General features: G+C 47.0%; 1 protein-coding gene across 1 annotated transcript; it reads left to right on the forward strand.

The window, feature by feature from the left end:
- Nucleotides 1-648: 648 nt before the first annotated feature.
- On the forward strand, nt 649-2,689 carry LOC105948311 (oocyte zinc finger protein XlCOF7.1-like; the record flags this gene model as incomplete). The annotated part of the gene is made up of 4 exons (XM_031893079.1): nt 649-693; nt 804-941; nt 1,039-1,165; nt 1,540-2,689. Coding segments are annotated over 4 exons (1,323 nt in total), but the record flags the coding sequence as incomplete, so codon positions are not given.
- Between the last annotated feature and the right edge of the window lie 8,659 nt (nt 2,690-11,348).

Below are 11,348 nucleotides of genomic sequence, written 5' to 3' on the forward strand. Positions count from 1 at the left end.
ATTCTATTGTATGTGCAACATCCCCAGCAGCACTAGGGTTACCCACCTATCCCTTTAACTGGGGCACTTACTGGGGTTTGTTCATCCCTGTGTTCTATCTTAAAGGGTAAGTAAAGCTCCAGAGCAAAATGCCCAGTAATGGTTTGTTACATGGCACAGGGTGGGTGTAAGTCTTGGCATCTCTGCCCTAGCCAACTGAGTTGTACTGAGCTAAACTCACAGGGGCCACTCTCCCCCCAGCGCCCAACCTCCTCCCCGACCTTTTCCTCAACACAGCAGGTCTGTACTATTGCCCCCCTTATGGGCCCTTTACTACCCCCCATCCAAATCATGCGCAAGGCGCCCACATCAATCAGAGTGCAGGTACAGGGCAGCTTTGTTTATCTCCAGTCCTGCAACTCACACACTAACTGTCTGCTCTGTGTTACAGCAGCAAATATACAGTGTCCCATTAATGGGATTCTGTGGGTCTGGGCCCCTGTAATTGTTTTGGGGGATATTGCTGGGAATAATCCCCTATAGAAATGTGTAAGTGCTTAATTCCACTTCCAGGCCCCTCCCTCCCACAAGGAGCCAATGGGAATGTGGGAGGAAGCGAGTGACCCAGTGATGGGGAAGAAGGATAAAAATGAGGAGCGGAAGGAGAGAATCCTGAATCTCACACTGGAGATTATCTATCTGCTGACTGGAGAGGTGAGGGGGGCACTGTGAGTGGCACAGTGAGAAGAGACTGTCTGTCTGTACAAAGGGAGTCTCTCTGCTGCGTTACACACTCATCATTCTCTCTCCCTCTCAATACATAGGGCTACGTCATCCCTAAGAAGAAGAGCCCAACTGTGGGTTTGGGGGCCCTGCATGCCCCTGGCTCCGTCATACAGAAGGAAAATGACAAGAAGATCCTGGAACTCATCTCCAACATCATCCAGCTGCTGACTGGAGAGGTGGGTGCGGCCCCCCAATCCCCCCTTATTGTTTAGTAACAGTGTATGATAATCCCTTTCTCTGGCTGGGGGATGACTGTAACATTGTGTGTGCCAGGTTGCCATAAGGTGTGAGGATGTTTCCATCTATTTTTCCTTGGAGGAGTGGGAGTATATAAAAGGAAATCAGACCCTTTACAGGGAAGGGATAAAGGAGGAGGAGCCCCAGCAGCTCCGCCCACTGGGTGAGTAATGGTTTCTATCATATGCACAGTACGCAGGATGTTTTGTAATTTTTGAGAGACCTTGGATCATGTCAATTAGGGCACCTATTTATACCCAGTTAATTGCTTGTGGCACAGGCGCCCAGCTGTCATACAGATCTGTAAGAGTTGCCTGCATTGTGTATTGGGAAATGCATGGTGCAGGGCTGGGCTAAAATCCTTCCCAACATTCCAACCAGAAAATCTTATGAACTACCCCTAATGGAAACTCTATAATTATTAGTCCAGTAGTACAATGAATAAATGCTACCTGTTTTCTGTATTGTGTTTAGAATTTTTTTTCAAGCTGATATATCTCTGTGATAATCCATAGTGGGTAATTTTCTCTTTGCCAGACGGTGAATATGAAGATATGAGAGAGATTCCAGCTGATCTGGGAGGAACATTATGTTATAATAATGAGCCAAGCAAGATTGGGGCTGAAGGGGCAGATTTTTTTGCCGACGGAAATCTCACAAACCCTGAAATGTCTCCAGCGGAACAGCCCCCACCAGCCAATGGGATTAAAGAGGAGGCGGCTTCATGGGAAGGAGGGAACCAATCAGATTGCAGCATTAATCCCCTTACAGAACAGATACAGGGAACAGACACAGCTACTCCTATCATGGGGTGCAGCCTGAATAACGGCTCGGCAGCTAAATATATATTGGATGGCATCAAAGAGGAGGCGGCTTCTTGGGAAGGCAAAAATCAATCAGATTGCAACCTAGTTTGCAGCGTCTTAAAAATACAGGGTAATGAATATGATGAAAATGCCTATACGCCCTCATATGAATCTCAGGTACCTTTACATAGGAAATACGATCCGTGCCATAAACCTTTTCTTCAAAACAGAGACGTTGATAGACGTGAAAGAACCCAATCAGGAGAGAAACACTTCCCCTGTTGCAGATACCTTCATAAATGTCATGCAAGTAAGAAACTGTTTCCTTGTTCCGACTGTGGGAAATGCTTCAAAAAGCCGTCGGAACTTACGGTCCATCAGAGAACCCACACGGGAGAGAAACCCTTCTCCTGTTCTCAGTGTGAAAAAAGCTTTATAAAGCGCTGGGATCTAAAGAGACACTACCGGACCCACACGGGGGAGAAACCATTCCCTTGCGCCGAGTGTGGGAAGTGTTTTGCCACTTCATCTGACCTCAGAGTCCATCGACGAACTCACACAGGGGAGAAACCTTTCTCTTGTTCCGACTGTGGGAAATGCTTTATAAACCAATCCCACCTTAATAATCATCAGCGAACTCACACAGGGGAGAAACCATTTTGTTGTTCTGAGTGTGGGAAATGTTTTACCCGTAACAGTAACCTTAAGATACATTTTCAGAGTCACACGGGGGGAAAAGCGTAAGCTCTGTGCGTGAAATGATTTACAACTCACGCAAACATGTTGATTATATTTTAAAGGACAAGTCAACCCACGATAATTCTTTGCCTAATAAAACAAAATTCTAAGCAATCTTGCAATATAGATTCATGACAAATTTGCAATGGTTTTTGACTTATTTGTATGTATAATGGCTATTAGAAGCAGTGTTTCTGCACTGGGGGCTCTGTAACACAAGGCAGCAGCCTGACAGACCTGACTCGTTGGGGGAGACCGACCCCTGAAACACTAACACAAGGCAGCAGCCTGACAGACCTGACTCACTGGCGGAGACTGACCCCTGAAACACTGTAACACAAGGCAGCAGCCTGACAGACCTGACTCGTTGGGGGAGACTGACCCCGGAAACACTGTAACACAAGGCAGCAGCCTGACAGACCTGACTCGTTGGGGGAGACCGACCCCTGAAACACTAACACAAGGCAGCAGCCTGACAGACCTGACTCACTGGCGGAGACTGACCCCTGAAACACTGTAACACAAGGCAGCAGCCTTACAGACCTGACTCGCTGGGGGAGACTGACCCCTGAAACAGTGTAACACAAGGCAGCAGCCTGACAGACCTGACTCGCTGGGGGAGACTGACCCCTGAAACAGTGTAACACAAGGCAGCAGCCTGACAGACCTGACTCGCTGGGGGAGACTGACCCCTGAAACAGTGTAACACAAGGCAGCAGCCTGACAGACCTGACTCGCTGGGGGAGACTGACGCCTGAAACAGTGTAACACAAGGCAGCAGCCTGACAGACCTGACTCGCTGGGGAGACTGACCCCTGAAACAGTGTAACACAAGGCAGCAGCCTGACAGACCTGACTCGCTGGGGGAGACTGACCCCTGAAACAGTGTAACACAAGGCAGCAGCCTGACAGACCTGACTCGCTGGGGGAGACTGACCCCTGAAACAGTGTAACACAAGGCAGCAGCCTGACAGACCTGACTCGCTGGGGGAGACTGACCTTTGCAACATTGTTTAAAAAGTAACAACCAGGAGTTCAGCAAATGCTTCTTTCAATAAAAATTACATTTACACATAACTTTTAAAGCACTGAAATGTTTTTCATAAATTCATATTGGAAAGTTGCTTATAATTATGTTTCTCTTATTAAAGAAAAACATATTTTTGGGGTTGACGTCCTTTATTATGGATTTTGATATTGGTAGAGGACAGATTTGTGCAGCGTAGCATTTATCCATATGAGAAACATTAGCCCAGTACTTGGCACTCGCTGGGTCCTGATGAGAGACAGGTTTGTGCCAGGACAGGCGATTGCACCAAAGCAAATGCACCATAAGTGCCTTCCTCCTGGCACTGCTTTATTATTGGCTCGGTGCGAGGTTTCCTCACTATGTGCCCTGCGCTCTCACATATTCTGTTTGGGGTTGTTCATCTTTGAGTTAATGTTTAATATGATGTAGAGAGTGATATTCTGAGACAATTTGCAGTTGATCTTCATTTTTTATTTATAGTTTTTTAATTCAATAATTGTTCAGAAACTCTGGTTGCTAGGGTCCAAATTACCTTAGCAACCAGGGAGTGGTTTGAATGAGAGACTGGTATATGAATAGGAGAGGGGCTGAATAGATAAAGAAAGTCATAAAAAGTAACAATAACAATAAAACTAGAGCCTCACAGAGCAATAGGTTTTGGCTACCGGGGTCAGTGACCCCTATTTGAAAGCTGCAAAGAGTTTATAGAAGAAGGCAAATAATTCAAAAACAAAAAAAATAAAATAATAAATACCAATTGGAAAGTTGCTTAGTATTGTTAATTCTATAACATACTAAATTTTAAATTAAAGGTGAACCACCCCTTTAAAAGGAAGTACAGGGACCTGCCCCACTGAACAGCGACACTGGAATATATCTCCGCCTCCCACCAACAAGAAGGGACATATTCCAAGGGGTACGAGCCCCCCAGGGTATCACTTGGGCAGATGCTGTTCCCTAATGCTCACACAGTAGGTAACATAATGGGGATATACCCAGCTGGGAATGACTTGCCGGGTACATAGGCTCTTACTGTGTGTATAGAATATGATTAGAATGTTTAATTGGTGGGATGCCAATAACACGGGGACATCTATCAACACTGAAATAAAGGACGTTACAGTATCAGTATAGGGAGGATCTCTTTAAATCATTAAATCTATTTTGTGAAATTCCTTTCCCAAGAGATGTGTGTCCGTCTGATTCATTGGTGGACTTGTTGTGATGATGCCCCATACAGGGACACAGAGACGCAGGAGGGGTGGGCGTGTCCTAACGGTCCCTGCCAGAAGCACAGTAGGAGGGGGAGAGCCAATCACAGCCCTGCACTCACACAAGCACAACAGGCTTCAGTTCCCTATCAGGTCAGCCTAGCTGCTGATTGGTTCCTATCCTACAGTGCCGCCGGTCCCCCTGCACAACCTGGGAAAGGAGGCAGCAGGAAGTGGCACACATGGGCGGGGCTAGTGGGGGGGGTTTGGAGTAATTTTCAATAAATCAGCCTGAAACACTACTTTATTTGCACAGTTTTTCACACAATATGTCCCCTTTAAAGGACATTTAGAGCCTACATTCTGTATATAAGTTGGGCACATCTCCCCCACCACATGGCATTTGTACTGCATATATTCCATCTGTTCACCAGCACCATCCCATTTTCCTTAAACAAATAGCAGCTTTCACCTGCTGCTTATGTAGACAGCATTGTACAGCTAAACAAAACATTCATAAACAGGGTTATTACAATAATAGATACATACAAAGTGACATAATAAATACAAATAAATACAAGGTAAGGTTGCAATAAGTTAAGAGTCAAAGAGACAAGAGAATGGAGGCCCCTGCCCTGAAGAGCTTACAATCTAAATGGGACTGAATAGAGAGATAAGTAACAATAGTAAGCCTCACAGAGCAATAGTTTTTAGCTGCCGGGGTCAGTGACCCCCATTTGAAAGCTGGAAAGATGTAGACGTGGAAGGCAAACAATTTGAAAACTAGAAAAAATAAATAATAACGTGGATTATGGCAAGGTGACAAAGCTGTATTTATTATTCCCTTACATGGTATTCAAGGGTAGGGATGTAGCGAACTGTTCGCCGGCGAACTAATTCGCGCGAACATCGGGTGTTCGCGAACTTTCGGCGTATGTTCGCCATTTGGGTTCGCCTTAGCTGGTGCGAAATTTTGACCTCTCACCCCAAACCAGCAGATACATGGCAGCCAATCAGGCAGCTCTCCCTCCTGGGCCACCCCCCCCCCCCTTGGACCACTCCCTTCCATATATAAACCGAAGCCCAGCAGCCATTTTACATTCTGCCTGTGTGTGCTTGAAGAGATAGTGTAGGGAGAGAGCTGTGATTGATTTGAGGGAGAGTTTAAGTAGGTTTTCTGGCTAGTAATCTACTTTCTACTGCTCTGTATTTGTGTGGGGATAGGAGCTGTGCATTCATTTCAGGGAGAGTTTAAGTAGGATTTCTGGCTAGTAATCTACTTTCTACTGCTCTGTATTTGTGTGGGGATAGGAGCTGTGCATTCATTTCAGGGAGAGTTTAAGTAGGTTTTCTGGCTAGTAATCTACTTTCTACTGCTCTGTATTTGTGTGGGGATAGGAGCTGTGCATTCATTTCAGGGAGAGTTTAAGTAGGTTTTCTGGCTAGTAATCTACTTTCTACTGCTCTGTATTTGTGTGGGGAGAGGACTGAGGAGCTGTGTATTTATTTTGAGGCAGAGTTTAAGTAGTTTTTCTGGCTAGTAATCTACTTTCTACTGCTCTGTATATTTTGTCTAAATAACAATTTGTCTAAATAACAATAATAATTCCGTGTCCAGAAACACAACCTGAGTGACGGTTTTCCACCAGCAATAATATATTCCGTATCCACTACTGTATACGTTGCCCTTGCAGGCCTTGTTGCCCGGTGTCTGCAACCAAGTGCCACCTAGCTGTGTGAGCTTTTTCACAATCTGTCTAAATAACAATAATAATTCCGTGTCCAGAAACATCACCCAAGTTTTTGTTGTTTTGTAAAAATAAAAAAAATGCCAGGCAAAGGCAGGCCGCCATGCAGAGGCACTAGGGGCCGTGCTGCTATGATATCCTGTGGCCCTAGGAAATTGCCCAGTTTTCCGAAGGCACTTACCCTGAACTCCCAAAATGCTGAAGAGGTAGTTGACTGGCTTACACAGCACACCCCATCCTCTACTGTTTCTAACTTTGCCACAACATCCTCATCCTCCTTTGCTATGGGCACCCCACCTACCACTTCCTCCACCACCGCCACCCCTTCTTCACTGGAGTCAGAGGAGTTATTTACTCATGAGTTTGTTGAACTGAGTGATGCGCAACCATTATTGCCAGAAGAAGATGAAGGAGATGCGGACGTTACACCAGATATCATAATTCAGGCAGGCAACACAACAGAGATGGACATAAGGTGTGATGAGGTCCCCGCTGCTGCTGTCTTCTGTGAGCTGTCAGAAGAAATTGATGCATCTGAGGAGAATGATGATGAGGAGAGTGATATTTTGTGGGTGCCCACAAGAAGAGAGCAAGAGGAGGATAGTTCAGATGGAGAGACGGAGAGTCAGAGAGGCAGGAGGAGATTAAGACTTAGAAGAAGCAGGGACAGCTCCCAGGGAACAGTAGGGCAACAACATGAATCGGCACCTGTGGTCAGCCAGCCAACGCACCCGCCAACTTCTACTGTTACTGCTAGAAAGCCCACATCAAAAGGCTCAGCAGTGTGGCATTTTTTTAATGTGTGTGCCTCTGACAAAAGCGCTGTAATTTGCAATGAGTGCAGTCAGAAACTGAGTCTTGGGAAGCCCAACACCCACTTAGGTACAACTGCTATGCGAAAGCACATGAACGCCAAACACAAAGCACTATGGGAGCAACACCTCAAAGGCAGCAGCCAAACGCTAAGCCACCCTCCTTCTGCTCCAGCATCTTACTGCTCTACCTCTGCTGTCCTTGACCCGTCTCAACCACCCTCCACTCCGCCTTCCAGTTCCTGCTCATCTGCCCCCAGCCAAGTTTCTGTGAAGGCCATGTTTGAGCGTAAGAAACCAATGCCTCCAAGTCATCCCCTTGCCCGGCGTCTGACAGCTGGATTGTCTGCACTCTTAGCCCGCCAGCTTTTACCATACCAGCTGGTGGACTCTGAGGCTTTCCACCAATTTGTAGCAATTGGGACACTGCAGTGGAAGGTACCCAGCCGCAATTTTTTTTCACAGAAGGGAATACCACACCTGTACCAGCATGTGCAGAGCCAAATCACCGCATCTCTGTCATTTAGTGTTGGGGCAAAGGTCCATATGACTACTGACACATGGTCCTCCAAGCATGGTCAGGGCAGGTATGTCACCTACACTGCCCACTGGGTGAACCTGGTGATGGCTGGGAAGCAGGGAATGCGTGGTTCAACAACAGTGGAGTTGGTGTCACCGCCACGGGTTGCATGCGGGTCTGCCACCACCTCTACTCCTCCTTTGCTCTCTAACTCATCTTCTAAGTCGTCTTCTAACTTGGCTTCTTCCTCGGCTTCTTCCTCCTCTGCTGCTGTGTCCTCCTCCACACCTGTGCACCCCCAGCTCCACATAGGCTATTCGACGTGCCAGGTACGCCGTTGTCATGCTGTCTTGGGCATGACGTGCCTGGAAAGTAGAAACCATACCGGATCTGTACTCCTGTCATCTCTGCACTCACAGGCTGATCGGTGGCTGACCCCACACCAACTGAAAATTGGAAAAGTGGTGTGTGACAACGGAAGCAATCTGTTGGCAGCACTGAGACTGGGCAATTTAACACATGTGCCCTGCATAGCACATGTTTTAAATTTGATAGTCCAACGGTTTGTCTCGAAGTACCCAGGATTGCAGGACATTCTCAGGCAGTCCAGGAAGGTGTCTGGCCATTTCAGACGTTCCTACACAGCCATGGCACGCCTTGCTGACATTCAGCGGCGGCACAACTTGCCAGTGAGGCGTTTAATTTGCGACAGCCAGACTCGCTGGAATTCCACGCTAATGATGTTTGAACGTCTGCTGCAACAACAAAGAGCCATCAATGAATACCTATTTGAACTGGGTGGTAGGACTGGATCTGCAGAGCTGGGGATTTTTTTCCCCCGTTACTGGGTGCTTATGCGCGACGCCTGCAGGCTGATGCGCCCTTTTGACAAGGTCACAAATATGGTTAGTCGCACTGAAGGCACCATCAGCGACCTAATACTCTTTGCTTTTTTTCTTGAGCGTGCCGTGCGACGAGTGACAGATGATGCTGTAGACCAGCGTGACCAAGAGCCTGATTTCTGGGCGGAATCACCAGAACGTTCCCAGGCACCTGCTGCAATGCAGGGAGAGGTGTCAGAAGTGGAGTCAGAGGAGGAAGGTGGCTTTGTGGAGGCAGAAGACCAACAGGAGCAGGCTTCCCAGGGGGCTTGTGGTCACCTTTTGTGGAGCCCTGGTCTTGTACGTGGCTGGGGGGAGGAGACGGTGGTGGATGAGGACGTAGTCCTTGATAACGAGGAAGGGGAGATGGATACCTCTGCATCCAACCTTGTGAGAATGGGGTCTTTCATGCTGTCATGCCTGTTGAAGGACCCCCGTATCAAGAGGCTTAAGGAGAAGGACCTGTACTGGGTGGCAACGCTACTAGACCCTCGTTACAAGCATAAAGTGGCAGAAATGTTACCAACGTACCACAAGTCCGAAAGGATGCTGCATTTCCAAACCAGCCTGCAAAACATGTTGTACAATTCTTTTAAGGGTGATGTCACTCCACATTCCAGGGGCAGAGGTGCCGGTAATCCTCCCACGAGCACACCTGCAAGGACAATGCACTTTGGCCACTCTGTAACGTCAGACATGCAAAGTTTTTTCAGTCCAAGGCAGCGCCAGGACCCTTCTGGATCCACCCTCAGAGAACGCCTCGACCGGCAGGTAGCGGACTACCTGGCATTAACTGCAGATATTGACACTCTGAGGAGCGATGAACCCCTGGACTACTGGGTGCGCAGGCTTGATCTGTGGCCAGAGCTGTCACAATTTGCCATAAATCTGTTGTCTTGCCCTGCCTCAAGTGTCCTCTCAGAAAGGACCTTTAGTGCAGCAGGAGGGATTGTAACTGAGAAGAGAACTCGCCTAGGTCACAAAAGTGTTGATTACCTGACCTTTATTAAAATGAATGAGGCATGGATCTCGGAGGGTTACTGCACGCCGGAAGACTTGTTCTGACTGCCCATGCAGCTGTCCTTCTCTGCACGCCGCTTGACACCACACACAGCTGTCCTTTAGCGTCCTCCTCCTCCACCGTACAAACTAGGGTGCAAATCCTACTGGCTTAATTGTAAGCCAAACTTTTTGGACAGGTAAATCCTGAATTTTTCTCTCTTCTACTCTTCTGTGCTTGTCACCCTATCTGAGTTCTTTGAAAGGGTTTGGCTGGGGCATGGTTATTATACCATCTAGCTTTGATGTTTTTAATGTCTTCTGTGCTTGTTGTCACCCTATCTGAGTTCTTTGAAAGGGTTTGCCTGGGGCATGGTTATGATACCATCTATCTAAGATATTTTTTCTGTCTTCTGTGCTTGGTACGCTATCTTCGATTTTTTAAAGGTTCTGCCTCAGGATTGGTTATGATACCATCTATCTAACATATTTTTTCTGTCCTCTGTGCTTCAGTGGCTGCAACAAAAAAACCATAATTTTTTAGGAATGTACACATTCCTGATTTTTCAGGGTTCTGCAACGGCGGCAAAATCGTATCTTTTATGGTCACCACAGGTGATCGAAAAGGTAGGACAAACCTGGGCCCACACTGCAGAATCAGTGTTTTTTGGTTCACGTTACTGTACATTGAATTACCTCTGCCTGACTGTGCACGTGCGCACAAGCACGGTGACTGCTAAACACACCACTACAGAAATATTCCCACCGACGGGACAAACGTCCTGGAGGTGACAAGCAACTAGTAAAAACTAATATTCGCACACTTGACAGTATCATTAAAGCTTTTTGCGTTTTTTTTCGTTGCAGTAAATGCGGCGTTTTGTCTTTGCGTGTGAACCGGCCGTAACCTTTACACGACTTGATTGGAATGTAGATGCCGGACTTTTTAAAGCAGTTTATTACATAAGTTTAGGAATGTAGTGTGTTTTCTCCCCTTAACAGCACAAAACGCAACGCTGTGTCAACAACGTATTTTTCAGAGAAATTTTTGCCCTTGATCCCCCTCCTGCATGCCACTGTCCAGGTGGTGGCACCCTTTAAACAACTTTAAAATCAGTTTTCTGGCCAGAGATGGCTTTTCTAGGTTTTAAAGTTCGCCTTCCCATTGAAGTCTATGGGGTTCGCAAAGTTCGCGAACGTTCGCACTTTTCGGCGAAAGTTCACGAACGGGTTCGCGAACATTTTTTTTTAGGTTCGCTACATCCCTATTCAAGGGATCTGGTTTGTTTCAGGGGATGTTACTGGGAATAATCTCCTATAGAAACGTGTAAGTGCTTAATTCCACTTCCAGGCCAGTCCCTCCCACAAGGAGCCAATGGGAATGTGGGAGGAAGCGAGTGACCCAGTGATGGGGAAGAAGGATAAAAATGAGGAGCGGAAGGAGAGAATCCTGAATCTCACACTGGAGATTATCTATCTGCTGACTGGAGAGGTGAGGGGGGCACTGTGAGTGGCACAGTGAGAAGAGACTGTCTGTCTGTACAAAGGGGGTCTCTCTGCTGCGTTACACACTCATCATTCTCTCTCCCTCTCAATACATA

This window comes from Xenopus tropicalis, chromosome 9, assembly GCF_000004195.4.
Source record: "Xenopus tropicalis strain Nigerian chromosome 9, UCB_Xtro_10.0, whole genome shotgun sequence".
Taxonomy (NCBI): Eukaryota; Metazoa; Chordata; class Amphibia; order Anura; family Pipidae; genus Xenopus; species Xenopus tropicalis.